At 37.6% G+C, this 19,824-nt stretch overlaps 1 protein-coding gene across 1 annotated transcript in view; it reads left to right on the top strand.

The window, feature by feature from the left end:
- The window catches only part of RB1 (RB transcriptional corepressor 1), an 80,014-nt gene that overhangs the window by 17,340 nt on the left and 42,850 nt on the right, over positions 1-19,824 (top strand). The window contains exons 8-17 of the mRNA XM_059836296.1: positions 1,314-1,462; positions 2,193-2,270; positions 4,902-5,011; positions 6,039-6,116; positions 9,720-9,807; positions 10,439-10,555; positions 11,249-11,305; positions 11,394-11,425; positions 11,507-11,583; positions 11,794-11,996. Of these exons, the coding sequence (XP_059692279.1) occupies positions 1,314-1,462; positions 2,193-2,270; positions 4,902-5,011; positions 6,039-6,116; positions 9,720-9,807; positions 10,439-10,555; positions 11,249-11,305; positions 11,394-11,425; positions 11,507-11,583; positions 11,794-11,996 (989 nt within the window). The remainder of the gene's footprint in view (positions 1-1,313; positions 1,463-2,192; positions 2,271-4,901; positions 5,012-6,038; positions 6,117-9,719; positions 9,808-10,438; positions 10,556-11,248; positions 11,306-11,393; positions 11,426-11,506; positions 11,584-11,793; positions 11,997-19,824) is intronic.

Raw genomic sequence — 19,824 nt, 5'->3', positions numbered from 1 at the left:
GAACAAATAACCTCACTTTTATTCCAATGCCAATACAAATAAAGGGTGGGAAAGGATGGACTTGTGGCAAGCAAATCCCTGCCCTCCTCCAGTACTATTTTGAATTTAAATTTGTCCTTCATACTAGGACAGACATATGCTACTGCTTATTTATTTCAGATGTTATAAAGCAGATCTTTTTCAAAGAACACTGCATTGAAACTACCTGTTTTTGAACTCTGTGTACACACTGTTTTATTTCTTTTAGTGAAACTATGGAGACTAGGAGCTCATTATTAGAAACAGTTTGGTTCTGTGCATTGTATCTTGAAAAAAAACGCTGCCACTTCAGACAAAATTGCAATTATGGGTGTCACTGTCATAAGTGTAAAGCATTAGATTTCTAACTTGAGCTGTGCGATATGTGCAGGTGCTGTGTAAACTGTCAAACAGCACTTCATTCATTTAGCAAATAACACAATGTATTGTTCAAGTCCTCGTGACCAAGAGGCTTCACATTGTGCTACGTGATGTCAAGCTTTGTGATCTGACTAAGGCTGAGGGGATTAAGATGCAACCACCCAAGCAGCATAGTTTGTCAGATTTTCTCAGAACAGTTATCAAACACAAATGAAGTTACAGATAAGAGCAGCATGCTGATTAGAGTGTCAGTTCTAAACCAACAGTATTTAGTGATATTAACGTATGTTATTAATTCACATATTTCAAGTTGACAATATTGAAGCCATCTACTTTGAGCTTAACAAAATGAAATATTTTTATCTCACTATACTAAGGTTTTTGATACCTTCTTCAAGGTGAACTTGTTCCTACTTGTTTGCCTGGAGGTATTTGAGGAAAGGAGGAATTCCCTGCAGAACCATATTCTAGGTTCCCACCAGCACTTAAGACCTGCATTGACTTTATTAACCTTCAGACACGTAGAGTGAAGTTACCTATTCAGCTCCTTGTTTTACACTTTTGTAGAAATAGAAAAAATAGTTACTTGTCTGTGGAAAGATTAGACTTTTCTAGCTTTGCGAAACAGATGCTTATTTAAAGCTACTTACAAAAAGTGCTATTACATTGTGTTGAATAGCTTTTTAAAAACAAAAAGTCCAAATACTGATACAGGAATTTAAAAATTAGTTTTCTTTTTGTATAGGTTTTCTGTAATGAAGGTTTCTTACCCAGCTGAACAGATGAAAAGGGAAATATTTAAGAGGAGGACCTGAAAAATCATACAACATTTAAAATCTCTTAGGTTTAAAAATGTAAATCTCGTCTTTCTTAAGAGGATTCTAACCTTGTGATGGTTCTGACTGTCTTTCCAGAGTCTGCTGTGACTGCAGTGACTGTTAATGGTTCAGCTCGAACTCCAAGAAGAGGTCAGAACAGGAGTACCCGTACTTCAAAGCAAATTGATACCGATACAAAAGTTATTGAAGTCCTTTGTAAAGAGCATGATTGTAATTTAGATGAGGTAATGCCTGTGTTTTAAAGTCTGTTAGATCTTGCTGCTAAACCCCATCTGGAATATGCATTTTTTTAAATAGTCTTTTAAAATCTCAATAGTTGTGCTTGCTTAACTATTCCCTCAAGTTCAGTAATGAAGGTATTCTACCATTCTATAGTTTCTCTAGTAGATAGTTTAAAACAAACAAACCCCACAAAAACCAAACCCTTTGGTATGAATGATAACTTCGCCAGGGAAACTGAACTGTGAAGAATGCAGTTCGAAGTTACACACTGATCACAGCGTGTAGTGTGTGGATGCAGGGCTGTTCTCATGGGGTTTCACAGCTGCATCCCACGATGAGAAAATGTGCACAACAAGCACATTGCTTCTGCATGAGATTGTAAAGACCCCATTCCCCTTTTCCTTTACTGATAAATCTATTCCTATGTGAAAAGGACTGATTTTTTTTTTTTTAATATTCAAGCAGATGATGGAAGTAGAAATACAAGAGGGCTGGGAAGAGTGCAATTCTTTCCCAGTTTAGTCATTTAATGTTCCAGCAGTGGATTATGTGTTGCATGCTTACATATCGCTACATTTTGGATATGTAGGCAATTTCATTTTTGCTTTATTGAAAACAAAACACAGTGTATTACAGAAGTGTCTCATTTAGTTTCTTGATTTAAAGACGTGAAAGCAATGTATGCATGGCTGCCTCTGTACATTGCTAATGTTATGTTTTTTCTTTTTTTAGGTCAAAAATGTGTATTTCACAAGCTTTATTCCTTTCTTGAATTCTATTGGTATTGTAGCTTCAAATGGACTACCAGAGGTAATTGGAGGAATTTCAGACAGTTCAACAACAGTGCTTCACTTCATGCCAAATTGCTTAAGATTCCCTTTACACATTGATGGAGTTCTAATAGGTTCTTCTAAAATGATCTAGCAAAATGCATTGTTTTTCAGAAATGTGGCTTAGCAGGGATTCCAGTATTCATGGAGTATATTTAGCCTTTACATTTGAATTTAATAAATGAATTTCCTGATGCTGAACCAGTGCTTTTGCTCAAAGCAAAATATGACATAAGAGTTGCATATCCATGATCTTGGTGAGGCCATTAATCTAAACTACAACTATTACAATATCAGGTCTCTGAAGTCAGTCTATAAATGCATACAGTCTTAAATTACACACCTTAATTTAAATATAATTGAGACATGTTACTGTAGTCATGTTGGAGAGATACACAAAAGATTAGGCTCAGTTTCACAACTGACAGAGTTTGGACTGCTGTATCCATGCGGAATTACTTTTGTCTTACTGAGTTGTAGCCTGGGTGCAGCAGACTGCCTCTATGCAATCACATGCAAGAGTGCACCTTAGCAGGTAATTTCTTGCAATGTATTTACATCCATCATTCTTAAAAGAGTAGGTTTAGCTGTCTATTACCAATAGATGTGGTAACGTGAAAATAAGCAGCTCTGAAGCTTGTCAGACTCAAGGTCTGCAAGATTCAGCCAAGTATATGTTCTGTTCAGTTTTATAGTGTGTTGGGTGAGGGACAAAATACAAGCCCCACTAAAGATCTTAATGTCTACCAAAATGAATTTCAGGGTATCGGCAGTCTGTTTAGACTTTTTAATTTATGGGTATGTATAGTTGGGAAGATCTATATGAACTTCCAGGCAAAGGTCATTCATTATACAGCTTATCCTCGAATGAATGAGGGTTCTCATCCAAGGCTGCTCAATTTAAGCATAGTATCAAAATTACCAGTCTAAGACTCTGCTGGTGAAAATTCTATAAAATGATGCATTTGAAGAAAAATCCAGTCACATGATCCTTGGTCCTGAAACTTGAGTGCCCGGGGGGATGTTCTGAAACAAAGCAGAAAGTTATAGCTATATTTCAGAGGTAGTCAGTTCATATATGTAATCCAACTAACCATCAATCATAGCTGAGATAATCAGTACAATAGCTAGTAATATGGGACATTTAAATTGGCTTTCATTTTCATAAAAAAATCACTGAGCTTTTGATAAATTTTTATGTTGTTTCCAAAACAAGAAGAGCTTTTGAGGCTCAGTGTTGGTATTTCATTTGTCTTCACTGTGTGTTTGATGGTCAGGCTTTGTGAACTAATGAATAGATTGATTCAGAACTCTTATTTTTGGCTGAAGGTTTCCTCCCAGTTAGTCCAGTGCAGCCATTTTGTCTGAGCTGCTGTTTTTTGCAGTGAGAATCTGAGTTTTCTAGAAGTTTGTGAAATACTGAAATGTTTTAGACAGAAAGAACACATAAGCCATTAGGAAGATAATAAAAAATGAAAAGATAATGAACTTTTTTAATGAAAAAAAAATTAAAGTGGTAAGAGGAATTGAAAGATAATCTTTGATTTAATAGTCCTAATCTCAGAGTTTTAACCATGAGATCAGTTTGGAGCAAATTAATTTGGCAAAGGTAAAAGGAGAGGATGAGGAGCAAAGCTGTGTGGGAGGTATTTTTAGCTTGCTTTTTCTTGGGACTGGGAGGGGACTAATTTGGGTGAATATGCACTGTTGCCTGTTTTTCTAGCAGGAATTTGCCAGAGCACAGCATCATTTAGTATGTGTAAGGGCTCAGGGAACAGATAATCAAGCTGACTATCTACTTCTGCAGGAGCACAGCAGCAGATTGGAAGTGGAGGCTAGTATCTGGCCCTGATAAAAAAATTCCAGACTTCCAGTTAATGTTAGTCACTCAAAACAAACAAACAAACAACCAAAAAAAACACCCAAAACAAACCAAACTTTTCCATGCAAAATGAAGTCATATCAATACGGGATCTAATCAACTAAGAAACTTTTAACAGTAATCTAAAAAACAGCAATGTGGATATGAAATTAATGGTCTGTGTTTTTGTAGAAATAGGCATGTCTCTTAAAAACTACACCAGTACAAATACTAGTACGGAATGGGGAAACTCTTCTTACACTCAGAAGGAGAAAGTTTGAATGTGGGTCTTGGCCTTCATCTCCAAACCAGCAGAGACAGGGACTGAGCATATTGTCCGTCAGCTGTTCTAAGGACAATCATTTTACATTTCCTGCTCCTGGAGACACCTTTTTTTTTCTGGAAGAAAAGATTTAAAAGCCTGGAAATACTAGTTTGATGTTCAGGTCTATGTCTCCCACTGTAGCTATTTTTAGCTCTTTTACAGTGTCAAGACCTACATTTCTTAAAGAAAGTCTCATGATCTTGGATTGTTTTCTCTTATGAATGATTATCTTTGTTTGAACGTGGGAACGATAGTTTTCTTCTGGGTACGTTTCAGCTGTTTGTGTAAGAAGTGACTTTGTGAGCTCCAAGGTCATTCTCTTAGCATTTCAGCGTTGTATTCATGGGGTAGGACTAGCTTATATTATTCAGCAAATTGTCAAACTTGTTCCTATAAAATAAAGGGTTTTTTCAATGTTTTTTGAGGTTGAGGTTCTCTCGAAACAGTATGATGAGCTCTATCTCAAAAACAAAGATATAGACGCAAGATTATTTCTGGATCATGACGAAACTCTACAGCCTGATGTCATAGCATGGTAATATTTCCATTTACTGCTTTCATTTTATAATAGAAAATATGAACTTGTGTTGATTCCTCCTCCCCCCCGCCCTGTGTTATAAATGGAGATCTTTGTATCCTGTTGCCCTCTTAGGTTTGTAGTTCAGCTAAGATATTTCTGGCATCACCAGCCTTGTTTTATGTTATCACTTAAATAATCAGAAAACATATGGCTGTGACTCTACCTAAAATGATTTGGAAGCTCTACTCTAATTCTTACTCCGTGCAAGCCCCTGTCGTCCAGGGAAGGATGAGGAATCATGAGGAGGAGGAGACGACATCATGCTAGTTGATTAGATATGCCCAAGGCAGTGTTACAGCTCTGGGGCCAGCAGGCATGAAATGGCCTGCGTCCTCAATGTCCAGCTTCTTCCTAAAACCGACTGGTGGCATTTGGAAGCTGCCTGTTGGGGAGTGGTCCTCAGCCCCTTCTGACTTCCGACCTGTACCCAGAAATTGTTTGGGGAATGGTAGTTTGTATGGGACAGAAATACGCCATGGATGGTTTAAGAGAATGAACAGTTGAGTACTAGTGCCCAGGCATGTTCCCTGGTGCTGTTCAGTAATACAGATGTATTTGAATATTTTTAGTTATACTCTCAAATTCCAGTGGTTCCTGACAATTCAACATTTTCATAACTTGATATGAGCTCACAATGTGAGTCTGTGACTTTATCTGTGGTAGAAAAACACATTAATTTAAAATTTGATTAAAATGGAGCTAATACGAGCTGTACCTATAAATTAAGTTGTTATAAATAGAATTCTAGGAAAAAAAAAAAGAAGTTGGAAGGGAACTTTTGAGGTCATCTAGTCCAACATCCTGCTTAAATCAGATCTACTTGGGAACTTAAATTATATTGTTCTAACAACTGGAGTGGCTGGATGTCTAGATCGTCTGAAAATCTGTTCCACAGTTTTTTCTGCAATTAATAAATATTTATAGAAAACATTCTTTTTTGATTTACATTAGTACTTCATAAGTTTGTTTTCCATTTCTGTAGCTCACAGTTGGAGAGGACACCACTAAAAACCAGTCCAGATGAGGAACTTAATTTCGTACTTCCACAGACTCCTGTTCGGTATGAGTTTTTCTCTTAAGCCGTGTTCTTTTATTTAATATCCTAACTGGAAATGTTCATCTTTAGAGTAGTTGTTTTAATTTTAAAGGAACTGTTTTCTTTTTCATAAAACAGATGTAGTTCTGGTCACTAATGAGCAGTGAGCATGTATTGAGGGATGCTGAGCACGCTCAGTTCCTGGTGAAGTTGTTGGAAAACAGGGACAGCTTTCTACTGAGTTGTCTAAGAAGTGCAAGATGTCTGTAAAATAGGTTACTGTATTTGTTCTTGTGAGAATGCAACTTTACACTTCCATGGTAGTACTTTTGTCTGCTATACTGCCATCTTTCTTTCCCGTCTTTACTCTAGCTCTGTATCTTCTGACTTTCTTCCTTGATACCAAATTGTATATGCACACACATTTCTTCTCCCATCATCTTTTTCTTAGTATTTTTTTCTTTCTGTATTGGAAAGATGAACATTTCAGACTGCCAACATACTTTGGTCTATCAGGAAAATGGACAGATAAGGTAGCAAGGTGGTATTAATTGGAGATTGTTTGATCTACCATCAAATGCAGAAAAACTGCAAGCTTGAATTCAGTTAACCAAAGGAAAGATTTGCATGTACCATTTTTCCCTTGTGTAACATAGTTTTTGTGACAAAATCAGTGTGGTTTTACCTGATGGTGCTTGGAAATTCCTGGACACTCAAGAACCAACCAGCTGTGTCACTGCAATGCCATGTGGACAGACAGAAGTGTTCTGAAAAGCTGCTTCGTAAAAATAATAAAAAGAGACGTGCAGCTGAGATGGATATTGATCAGTATATGAAAGAACTTTTAATCGCCTGTGCCTGCGAAAGGCTTTATTTGATTGCCTTAGTGGTCCCTTTTAGTCTTACGCTTCTAATCTTTAACTGCCAGTGATACTCTTTTAGCCATAAAGGCATCAGCTGGCCTGTCAGTTCCCAGAGTGAATGTATGGTATCGGGAACTAGACCATCTATAACGTGCGGTGCATTTAACAAGAATGTCATTGACAACAAATTCAATTTTTGACAAATATAGTTAGCTAGTTATTGACAGTTTTCACTTATACTAGCATTTTAAAAAGCCCTCTTAACGCTGTGAAAGATGCTTCATTAAAATTCTTGATACGCAAGTCTTATTAAGAAAGTCCAGGAGTACCAAGTTTCTGCATTGCCAAAGGTTTGAAATGTGCTAAACCAGCTTTGATCTGGAGAGGAGGTCTAGCGAGATATTTAGATTCTCTCCATCCACACTTGGGCTTTTCTCTGAGTTTTCCAAAAGTGACACCATTTAAGACAGTTGAAGAGAGGGCAGTGATTTGGGCTGTAGTAACTGTTTTTCACAAAGCCACAGAACTGTCACTAGATGGCAGTAAACCTTTGAGCACCAGCACAGAGTAGAAAGTCTATCGTTAACTCTTCCTGAATTAAGTGGAACCCCTTACAGGTTATATTGAAAGCACCGTACTTACTGCTTTGAACCTTCTTATAATGTCTTCTTTCTGGACTTAGACACTTAGGATCTGCTCTAAAGGCCCCTGAAATTGGTGAGAATCTGGTCGTTTATATTGAAAGCAGTAGATAAAATGGATGTAAGTACTAGTTCAGAACATAATGAGAATGGATTGTATGTTTTCATTTTAGTTTTTTCCACTGTCCTTATGCTTTTCCTTATCACTAGTAGAGTTTTGGTAGAAGCGATTTTACCAAGACCTTCTAAAAAGTAGATTAAAGAAAAATGCATCTTTGCACTACTACAGTTGTAATGATTAAACATTTTTCTTTCTTCTCCACTTATTTTCTGAGTGATAAGAGCCAAATTGAGGTTAAATAGCACAGAAATTTAAAATAAACAAAAAACACACCAAAAACCACAATGAAAAATTCAGAAAATAACAATACCACTGGAAAAATCAAACTGTTTCTTAGATGTTAGGAGAGAAATTAATACACTAACCTTTCTAAAAGAATAAAAACTTATTGCTAATGCTTAATACACAACTTGAAAAAAACCCCAACTTTTAAAAAAAAGCCAGGCCACATTAGTACTTATTGACGTACTGGCTATATCACTAGTTCTGTATGTAAGTGCAAATAATAAAAGCAGGACAATACATGATATCCCCAAAAGTTGGATACGTGGGCAGGCTAGCTCATGCACTTATCTTCTTGTCCTGTATGACAAGATCATTATTGTTCTTATTTTCCCACCTAGAGGTATTTCAGTCACCTCCTGGATAACACATGCTATTTGAGAAGAGGCCGTGTTCTGTTATCTTAAAATAATGATCTTTCTGAAAGTCATGAAGAATGTTTGTCATCAGGATTTCAGTTCTAGAAGAGAAACTGAAAAATGCTTTCATCAGAGAGATACATGCTCACTCTAACCAAGGCAGTTAACTTTGTCCTGTGGAATAAACAACAGGATCCTATGCACTTGTCTTCAAAGTATTCTTAAATCTGAATTTCTGAAATACTGCTGTTACTTGTGTTAGCTTTAGTAGTTTTCAACATTAAGACATAGAATATGAATCAATGGATATTACTTGTGGTTTTGGCAAAAAAATTCTAGGCATTAAGTAGAAATACAAATAGTTTTGATATCGGTGTTTTTTGCGTTTTGTTTTTGGTTTTTTTTTTTTACTCTATACGTATAAAATAATGCCAATAAGATAGTATATGGAGGCGTATTTCAATACTTCAGTATCTCCAAGTTAATCAGATGTTATTTGTATTTTTTTATCTACTTTTCATCTAGACAATAAAGAGTTTTTGTTCTACTTTTTAAGAAGATATTTTTTGTATTTCTTGGCAACACTGAAAAATTTCTTTAATGTCCGCATTTCCCCACCCGTAATACTTCAAAAGTTAAGAAGATTTTTTATTTAAGATCCTTCTAACCTAGCTACAGATACAGCAGGTAGAATAAAGATTACAGAAATTGTAGCTTTTCTATTGGAAATAGAAGGAATTGGAGTTAAAGTAAGAATTTAAATTTTAATGTGACTTTTGGGTTCACATCCAGGGAGAAGACTCTGTATTCTCATGCCGTTGCCAATAGGAATGTTGACAGCTCTGCCTCTGAAAAATGTGGGTTTTTCAAAGCATCTAGGTTAAAAAGGCTGTGTTTTCCTGTGACTGACATATTTTAATACATCTTACTTAATACATTTGTGAACAGGTGACTTGAAACATAAAAGCTGTCTTAATTCACCAGTCTTGTGTTATTTTTGTACAAAAGCCAAAGTTTTTTTTTTGTTAGGGAGTTGCCTGAGTTAACTGAATATTTTCACATACAAGGATTGCAATTCCACCATTTTATTGCTTTTAAAATTGCTTGTTAGTGTTTATTAATTTATGTTCTTTTGATTATTTACTTATGTGATTGTGATCATTCTGATGATTAGATAAATTAGATTATTAGAATTCACAATGTTTAACACAGTGCAACAGTTTTTCCCAGCAGGTTGTTTGATAACTGGGGTGAAAACTAAAATCATAATTTTTTTGCTTGTTTGTAGAATTGCTGTTCAGTTTCTGGAAACTGACAAGCCAACCTTAATGTTTATTATGCATTTTACTGTATTTTTCCAGAGCTGCAATGAATAACATTCAGCAACTGATTATGATTTTAAACTCAGCAACTGATAAACCATCAGATACTCTCAACGTATATTTCAATGTAAGTGACTAGAAGGAAGATTTGTGTAAGATTCTTGGAATTATCACTTAAGTAAAATACACACCTGTAGATCTGATGCACATGTTTTGGTAAACTCCTTTATTAACAACCGTTTTTTGAAGAAGTACATTTTAATTGGGATGGTTTAAATGTAATTACTCGTTTTAGAAAGCACTTCTAACTGGTGTGTGTTGGAATCTTACAAGTTCTTAAATCTTTTTGTTACTGCACTAAACATTAAGATTTATTTATGTGTGTATCAGATGCAAAAAGGAGGGGATATAAAAGGGAGACAAAGAAGAGAAGGAGGATGTACTCAGGATCTCATGTCCACATTCAGCCACTTAAGCATATTTCTAACTTTAAAGACATTAACGTTGATGGTGCTACTCACATATTAGTTGAGTTAGTTGCAGCTAGTTGCATGTGAGGCATGAAGTTGTAGTTACTGGGAATTGTTGAACATATACAATGATTCTGTCTTTTTTTAAATACTCCACTTTTATTTATGCTAATGAGCTGACTGAGAAGTGAAGCAGGACTAATGTAATTAAATCATTAAAATGTTTTTGAAGTAAAAAGTCCTTTCTTTGCCTTTTCTTCCCCTGCCCTCCTTCCTGTACTTTATTAGAATTGCACAGTGAACCCTAAGGATAGTATCTTGAAAAGAGTGGAAAGTCTTGACCACATCTTCAAAAAGAAATTTGCTGAAGCAGTTGGACAGGGATATGCTGAAATTGGCTCACAGGTAACTGGCATCTTGGTTGAGTATTGCTCATTTGAACTCTCTCGGTACTAGCTAATGTGAGACCTGACTAACTGACTGTCCTCCTTCAGTGCAGATCAATAATGGTAAAAAGTAACAATATTCTTTTCAACTTGAGGAATGGACAGATATTTTTTTCTAAAGTGCTGTGAAGATAGTATTCAACAAATTATTCTTAATATGTAAGAAGCAATATGAACTGGGTGGAAATATATTGGAAATACTTTAATGAAGAATGGGAAGATTGCTGGGCAAAATACATTTAGTGAAACGTATATTTGCGTTCATTAAGATAACTTAGCCTGAAACTGCAGAAGTTGACTCACTTACTTATAAAATCAGTAGGCCAGCTGTGCTTTCAACAGGGATTTTGGAAAACAAATCCAGTCAAGTTTGTACTTGACAGTCTCCTGTCTGTCAACCCTGCTTTTTATCGTGTTAGCTGTGAATCAAGATAAACGCTTTCTTAAGTCTTCGTGTGGTTGGGGTAGTCACAAACCTTAGTAGCCTTTGAGACCTCTCCAGTGCTATTGGCAAATGGAATTGTGGACTATGACTTCTTTATAGTGTCTCTTCCAAAAAACAAATGTTCTGAATTGTTGAAACACAAGAGTCTGCCTGTTGTAGTCTGTTAAAACTTCTTGTAATACTCTTGAATTTCTTCTTTTTTAACAGAGATACAAGCTTGGAGTACGTCTCTATTACAGAGTAATGGAGTCTATGCTAAAGTCGGTAAGTTTGGTACTGGTAGCTTAGTACTGGCATTGCATTTATGAATACTAAGAACATTCACAGATTTGGTTTGATTTCTATATTTCAGGAGGAGGAGCGCCTCTCAGTGCAGAATTTCAGGTGTGTGCCCGCCCGTAACTTGTTATTGAAGTCTGTGATTTTAGTGTCAGTACAAGTATTAATAACTTTCTTTCTCCTTAGCAAACTTCTGAATGATAACATCTTCCACACATCTCTTCTGGCGTGTGCTGTTGAGGTTGTCATGGCTACATACGGCAGTAAGTTGAACCTAAAGTCCTAAATAGCATTGTTATTTATTGATAATTATTGCCATTTGTTCTTATACGTAAAATACAGTAAGTAGCAAAAAAAAAAAAGTGCTCACTGAAATTTCTGAACTAGCAATAATTCAACAAATACAAAAGGAAAAAACATCAGAAGTGAAAGAATGTAGTACTCTTGATAATTTTAGTCCATTTTCCCTGCAGGAAATGCTTCACAAAGTGACAGTACCAATGCTGAAACAGACTTGTCTTTTCCATGGATTCTCAATGTATTTGATTTAAAAGCGTTTGACTTCTACAAGGTGATTGAAAGCTTTATTAAAGCAGAGCCCAGCCTAACAAGGGAAATGATAAAGCATCTAGAACGCTGTGAACATCGAATTATGGAGTCTCTTGCTTGGCAATCTGTAAGTAATGCTTTAAAGTAGTATTTGTCCGTGTATAACATGTATATCTAGAAAAAGGAAATCACATCCAACTCTATAAAATAAGTTGTGGTCTTGCTGAGATTTATTTGTAGCAAAATAAATTATAAGAGCAAAACAAGATTAGTTTTGGCATGTCTTCAGGTTTTGAAAGAGAAGAGTATATCAGAGGAAGAAGTCAACGTAGCTCTGCTGACTTTTGTGATTGTAAGCCAACATCATCTTACTTGTCTGGCATGAATCTTAAGGGTAATACCCTTAAACGGTATTTTGGTGCCAAAGACAAGGCAGTAAATTCTATGCTTTTATTTGTAAGTTAATTTTTATCCAGTTGCTATTCCCACTTGGCAATAGGGCCTTAGTTCTGTGCATCTGGTATGTTTGTTAATAGGACTTAAAATACTGATTCGCATTGTCCTTTGCGCTTCAGTCACTTCAGTATTTTTGAATGCCATTAAAATAAAATGCTGGGAAGTTGGGTTGTTTTTTTAGGCTGGATCTCAGCAAATCAAACATTGTTTCTTTATACTGTATGTTACTTATAAACCAAAAATATGCTATTAATGCCAGAAAGCAGGAGACTGCTAATTTTGACCAGAGAGACATAAAGCGACCATATAAGAACCCATGCCATATCTTACAGTTCGGGAAATTTGAAAAACACAAGATACCATAGTTAATGGGATAGTTTAATCATGAAGCAAGTTTTCTTTTTAGGGTAATCTGCGTTTGGTTTGTGTATGAATATGCCCTGTTATATGGTGACCTTTCCATTGGGGGAGCCAAAACTTGTGTATCCAGCTCCACGCTGATCACCATGGCACTCTGTGTGCCCCTGGATTTCTGGTGCAGTGCTATAGCTGCTGTATCGAGTGTAAATTTTTCCCTCTGTAATGCTTTTGCACGTTTGTTTGGTGTCTTGGGAAATGCACACGGCTTTCCCATTGCTGTATGAATTTCTTCATGGTTTTGCTGTTCTTTGAATAAGACTGCCTGAAAGTACTTGAGACTGAGAGCCTTTTACCAGAGCCTACAGAAATGGGGAAAATGAGGCAGTATTTCAAGAGGCAGGCAGTATTTTAAGAAGCTTGCAGGCATATAAAAAGTGCTTATTTGAGAATTGTGACATTCAGAGGACAAAAGGCAGAGGTACAGATACTGAAGTTTGACTCTCTACAAGCCAAACGTGGCTCCTGCTACCTTCTGCAAATCAGTTTGAAGTCAGCTTACTGGTCAGAAATAAGCCATATCTACCAGTTTCTACCCAGTAATTCAAGTACCGCATGCAGATAATCTGATTTGGACTTGGGCTTTCAGACTGCAAAATGCAAAGTGTTGTGTTTTCAAAAGTACGAGTGAAGTTGCAGGCTTTTGTGAAATAAACTGCAATGTCAACAACAGGATTATTTCAAGTTTTCAGAGTGCTCTGTTTGAATGTATTTTAATTTATTGAATCTATCTTCTTGAGTTGCCAGAGGTATGTGTTTGGTACTGTTTTGGGGTGGCTTATAGACCTGATTTGAGTGTTAATAGAATAGTTCAGTTGGAAGGGACATAGAGTGATCATCAGTAAGATATGTGGAGTGGAGCACAGTGGAGGGGGTAAAAAGAAATGTGCGGTACACGTATCCAAGGGCCCTTCTGCTTCATTGACCTGTGTGTCATGTCTCACCTGGATCACCCAAGCACAGGGCAACCTGCAGTCTCCTGTTGCCGGAGGTTTGTCATTAGAGGGTACAGCAGGGTTCCCTCCAAAGCTGAGGGAAGCTGTGGCAGCCAGCTGTGGGCAGCTGGAGCCAACGTGCAGGCACCCTGTGATTCTGCACTGGCCTCCATTGCCTCCTCCAGCTGCCCGTAAGGGAAAGGCTGCAGGTTGTAAGCAGCAGAGTGCATGGTGGTGGCTCAGGAGACCAGAAGTAGTGAAACGTTATCGATGCTAAAATGTCTTGCTGAGTCTCTGGGTCACTGCAGTGAAGGACCTGAGGCCCGTACATCGTAGGGCTGCACGTAGAAACGTAAAACCACGAGTCCTCTAGTGCAGAAAATCCACCCGTGCCTCACATCTAAATACTGGCTGGTTTAGTCTGAAAAGCATAACGTGTTAGCAACAGGAAAAAATGCTTCCGTGGCTGACTTGCAAGGCTGTTGAGGTCAGGTGTCCCAGGAAGGTTCAGCTGGTGAACGAAGGAGTGGTTTACCATATTCTTCTGCAGTTCCTTACATGGATATTGTCTCACTACCTGGATATTGTCAGTGCATAATGGTGTACAAGATTTACAAAATGTGTGCTTAATGAGTAGTTCCCTCAAGAAAGGGTAGGTAATTGGAGAAGTGTAGTTCATACCAGTAAATGTCTCTTACCTCCAAACACTCTACAAGGGAGGAGAGAAAAGCCAGGTGACTGTTTCTTAATCATAAAGAATATCACGCCATAAGTGATTGCTTTTGGTTAGTTTTAAACAAATTACCTGGTAATCCAAAAAAAGATAGCATCTCAAGAAGATTCAAGTTTCCTAATATGGTTAGAGAATGCTATTGGGTTTTTTTTCCCAAAAAAATGTTAAAATGAAGAAAAATGAAGAAAAGCATGGAATGAGTAAAGTTTATGCAAAAAATTCTAGCTTGATAAACAAGAATAGAAACATTTATAATACAATTATTTACAAATATTTGCATAAACCAACTCTGATTCCCCCAATTATTTGTCATATATTTTTGTTTAATTGTTACCTTCCCCCACAGGTAGTACCTTTCACTACAAGGCTTGTCTGCTCTTTTGAAAGTCAGGTCTGTATTTATCCAGTCTTTCCTCATTCTCCTGACTGCTTTGGGAAGCAGGACTTCAATATGAGATTTAAAGGGACTGAGCAATTGAATACAGAATAGCTTGAATTTATGGTAGTTTTACTTGTCACAGAGCTTTTGTGAGGAAAAACGCCTTGCATAATTTCTCTGAAGAAGAAAATCTTGAGCGCATCTGACCTTTATCTGACTTGGGAAGCTGTATCGAATTAATGTGAAGGATTCTGTTTCTTACTGGTATTTGAAGATAATATATCACTCCTTTGCAAGTCATTGTGAATATGTTTATTGCTTTTGCATAGCTAGCTGATTAAGTCATCTGTACTTTAGAAAGGAGATGAAACTTTTCTAGGTCGTCCTTTCTTTTAACAAAAAAAACATAGCCAGACAAAATAAAGGGTGGAAAAAAGTTGGTTTCTTCCCAATAATTCTTAATTTTGAAAAGGGGCAAGTGTCCATACTTACTAAATCATGTGGAAAATACTTCCTTTTCCTTAAATTTTTATTGAACCCGGAAGGAAGAAACTCCTTTTATCCACTCAAATATTATCCACCACTGAGGTTTTGATGCTTCCAGGTGCAGATTGTGTGGAGGTCAGTTTACAATATGGTAATAATGCTGCATAACTTTTATTGGCAAAATAGAAATATACTGTACAATATTCTTTCTTTACTGTAGAACATTTGTGCTTCATCTCACTGCATCATTTTGGGCACTATTTTAATTTCCTAACTTTTTATTTAAAGGAAACTGAAATTACTTTAGACTCAAAAATAAAGGTGCCTTTAGCCTTTGATTCATTTTATCATATTTATATAAATATAATTTAAACCCGGGCATAGTTAAAATCTGTTTCCTATGAAATGGGGATAACTTGTTACCTGCCAGCCTGGGTGTTCATGTTCTGTCATAGTTCTGTCAAATTGATCTCTCTTGTGGCCAGTCAAAAAAGTAATTGTTTTGAATATCTCCGATTAAGGTTGTGTGAACAAATTCCTGAATCTCTGAATTTCCCTTAGAGAAAGCCCTGTCAGCTGCCGTGTCGCATATTTGACTCAAGTGTCACTTCTTGCTACAGTGCACTGGGAAGAAGCAGGAAAAAACAGGTTTTCAGTGCAAGTAAATCGAATACAAAGTCTATAAATTTTTATGATCAATTTTAAGAGCAAAACATCTATAATACCTGAAATGCATTTGTTTCTGGGGACAGCATGACTTCAGGTTTGGGTTTGTTTTTTGTTTTGTTTTGGGTTGGTTTTTTTTCGGTGTCTTTCAAGAAAGTAAACGCCTATGGAGTATCCATCTTTGTTATCTGTGTCTGCAAAGCAATCCAGTTGTATTTCCCTGCCTCTCAGCTTACACTCTGTTCGTAAGCTGTGAACAGGGAAGAACAGGCTGGTGGTATTAGATTTCTTTCATACTGCTGCTTAGGGAATGCACTTCCTGCAAATGCCTTTTCACACGTACAGTGGGTGAAGAGTGGAGCGTATGCATGTTCTAAATCATCACATTTGGCATACTTAAAATAGTTTGGGCCATGCCACAAAATACTTCTTCTGCAAGCCAGCCTTTGATGGGCCAGAGATGAGATGTGTGAAGCCCTTCTGCTCAGTCAAGCTTCAGCTGCCCAGTACCGGGGTAGTGAAAGGGTCTTGCTCTTCTGCAGTGGTGTTGCAGACCAACTGCAACCTTGTCCAAAGGTAAGGTAATTCATGCCGGCCCAGTAAGGCAAGGTAGAGAAAGAAGCACAGCCGCACTTTCCTGGTTAGCGCTACAGATGGCAAAATGTTCTGTTGTTAACTTGTTAACTCATCCACGTGAGCACGAGGGAGTCCAAAGGGTATTCCGCGTAGGACTGCAGTTTTAAAAGGTTACCTGGTAGCTTTTGCTCTTAACAGGGCTGAGAGGTAGCTGTGTTGCCTTCTACAACCCCACAACAGCCCAGAACAGAATGGGAAGGTGCATTGTGGCAGGCTAAAGGGAGTTCATTCGCAGTCTGTTTTGGTCTGCTGGCTTCAACTGGTTTTTTGGTGTTTGTTTATGTGTGAGGGACAAACAGATGTTGAACTGAAGCAGTGCATTGCACTGCAGCTGTTGACACTGTAGCCTCCTTTGGCTGTGGTGTTCTTTAACACTTGCTATCCTGATTGGTGTTTGTATTTTTCAAAGGAAGAAGGAACAACAGTATTGATACATGTTGTTATTTAGAGTGTTAATGTGTTTTAGAGTTTTAGTGGCCAATGCAAGATAAAGATGGCTCTACAAGGTTAATTCTCTTAATGGTTAAAATATGATCAGAAGTAGGCAAGTGTACTTTGCTGTGTCTGTAACTCCTTCCATGTAGCATTGCCTAAACTGTGCTCTGTAACGCTTCTCCTTTATCAGCTCCTTCTTCTCTGTGGTTTCTATTGTCAATTAAACATTTGCAATGAAATCTACAGTACTGTTTTATCATGTATCATCGATTTAACATAACTCAATGTTTGCAGTAAGTAATTGTCAACTAACTATGTAGTTAATGTTTATACTCGGATATCTCATCCCACACCAAAGACTTCTGCTGGTTTTAAATTATGCAGCTCATTGTGCCAGAGATGCGTTCCTGAGGAAAACTGTCGGAAGGTGGTGTCGGAAGGTGGTCGGATTTTCTTAGGCGCAGATTGGAAAGTGCGTTCCGGAGTAATGACACCCTTTCAATGTGAATATGGTCATTCTCTTTTATTAGTGACAAGCATCAAACTTATATAGTTTATAATGTGTTCACGCGAATTACAGTGTTTAGTGATTGGTTAACTAGCATTGTCCACGCGACGATTATGCTTTGCTGATTGGTTCGCGTTCCGCAAAACTTTAACTTAGTTTCACTTTTTCTGCTTGCACAGCTGCTTGTAGTTGCCTTTCTTCCTGCTTGCTCAGCAGCTTGTAGCAGGAGTTGCTCAGTTCCAAAGCACTATGGGTAGCATGGTTTGCTCAGCTCCAAGGCACTATGGCCTTGTTCAGCTAACCATTCTTCCACAGAAAACCATGAATTCCCAAAGAATATATTTTATTGCATTAATATGGCAAACTTACTGAGCTGGAATAACAGCAGACCTACTTTGCTCATGCAGTAAGGAGAAAAATATTAAATATGTAGATTTAAGATTAGCTTAAAAAGTGTCAGACAAATCCAGGTCAGGGTAAAGCTGTAACAAGTTACAGGTTAGCAAGTACTCCTTAGTATTTGGTATAGTAGAAGCTTAACTATGCAGCCTCCTAGTCAGTCTTCCTAGGACACGGTTACTGTGGAGCTCGCCATACTCGAGTTCTTAGGAGGAATTGAGCATATAGGAATGGGAGTTAGTATACTTTCTTGTGATATACGTATACTTGTCAGTAGTGTTTCCTATTAGGTTTATGTCTGAAGTCCTACACCTCTTCTGGAGATAGGTGTCTACATGCAGTTTGAAATCCTTTCTTTGATTTTGATGTCTTAAGTCATTCCTTTTAAAACTGGAAGAAGTAGGAATGGTCATACGGTCAACATTTTATGCAGTTGGTTACTGGATAAATCGTTTACTGTTGTATTAGAAGAATAACTCTAAAACCTTGTTGATAGGCAGCCAGGTAAGGCCAGGCAGCGAGGACTGGGTATTGGGGCTGCATCTGTACTTCTAGCCTCAAAGGGACAATAGTTTGGGCTTGAGTAATGCCCCTCAGTCATCGGTGGTGTTTTGTCAGTAACGTGTTCCCTGGCATGTTTTGGCAATTGTCAGCACTCCTCTGGGCAATGCCTAGGCAAGATTTGGGGCATGATGCAGCTCAGGGACTACTTTCAGCTGCTGGTATGAATTAGAAGTGGATAAAGTTTAGCTGTGTGGGTGCAAGCTGTGCTTTGCCACTTACCCTCAAGGCCTTAGGACAGGCTGTAGCTCGTTCTGTTACTGACTACGTAGTCGTGGGTTCAACCACATGAGTGACTTCAGCTCTGGCAAATGAGTAACGCATTCTCTTACTGTCTCTCCTCTAGGCCCCCGGAGTTGTACGTGTTTCTGCACAGGAGCCGGTTTCTCTTAGAAAAGCTAGTGTATGTCAGACATACTCCTTTCATGCCTACTAAATTTTGCCTTTCCTTAAGTATAGGAATAACTAATTTGCAAATGAGGGACAGCCTCAGGTACAAAAAAATGCTTGGCTTATCCAGAATTACAACGTTTGCAAGCGTGCTCACTGGCAGGATATGAACCACCTAGGGAACTTCACCAGTGTAAAGACAGGCACCTCAGGTATTGCAGGCATCAGATTGCTCTTGCAGGCATCACCCATCTCCTGTAATCTTTTGGATTTTAAGCACCTAGTATCCTGCCTGAGCGTGGAGGTTGCTATGGACAATGATTTCTAATGTGCAATTTTGTAGGGATTTTCTTACAGGGGAAAAATTGTGCTAAGGGTCATCAAACTATGCCGTTTCATGTGCTCACCATGCTCCTTTCAAAAAAGTTACGTTAGGAGGGTGCAGCTTGAACCTTAAAGAAGGAACTGAGAACTGATTTGAGGTTTTCTGTCTGTACATACTAAATATATTTTTGCTTGCATCATGAGTGTGTTCCAGAAGCGTGTGTGATGAGAGAGAGGTCACTGCCACCACTGCTGCTTGGCGTGATAGCACTAAAGGATCATACTGGTTCTGCTGCATATGCTTTTTTTTTTTTAAGGTCATGAATTAGCTCTGACACTTTGGGTTGGCTGGAAAGCTGCCTATGATTTTGCCTTTATGATACAAGGTACTTTTGTAGAAGTCTCTAAAATGGTTGCTTTTTGGGTATTTGTGGATATTCCATATAGTATCATATAAATATATATATGTTTATATGCTTTTTAGTTTGAGCATATATGTATATACACACACACATAAATGCATAAATAAAATATGTAAGAGTGTTTCTCCCGTGCCTTTCTAGTACTCCTGAGGAGTTTCCATTTATAGAAATTGTGCTGTGCTTTTTGAGGCTTGAAACTTTTATCTGC

The sequence above is a fragment of the Gavia stellata genome, chromosome 1, assembly GCF_030936135.1.
Source record: "Gavia stellata isolate bGavSte3 chromosome 1, bGavSte3.hap2, whole genome shotgun sequence".
Lineage (NCBI taxonomy): Eukaryota > Metazoa > Chordata > Aves > Gaviiformes > Gaviidae > Gavia > Gavia stellata.
The sequence above is the reverse complement of the archived record's forward strand: the minus strand, read 5'-3'. Positions and strand labels throughout refer to the sequence as shown.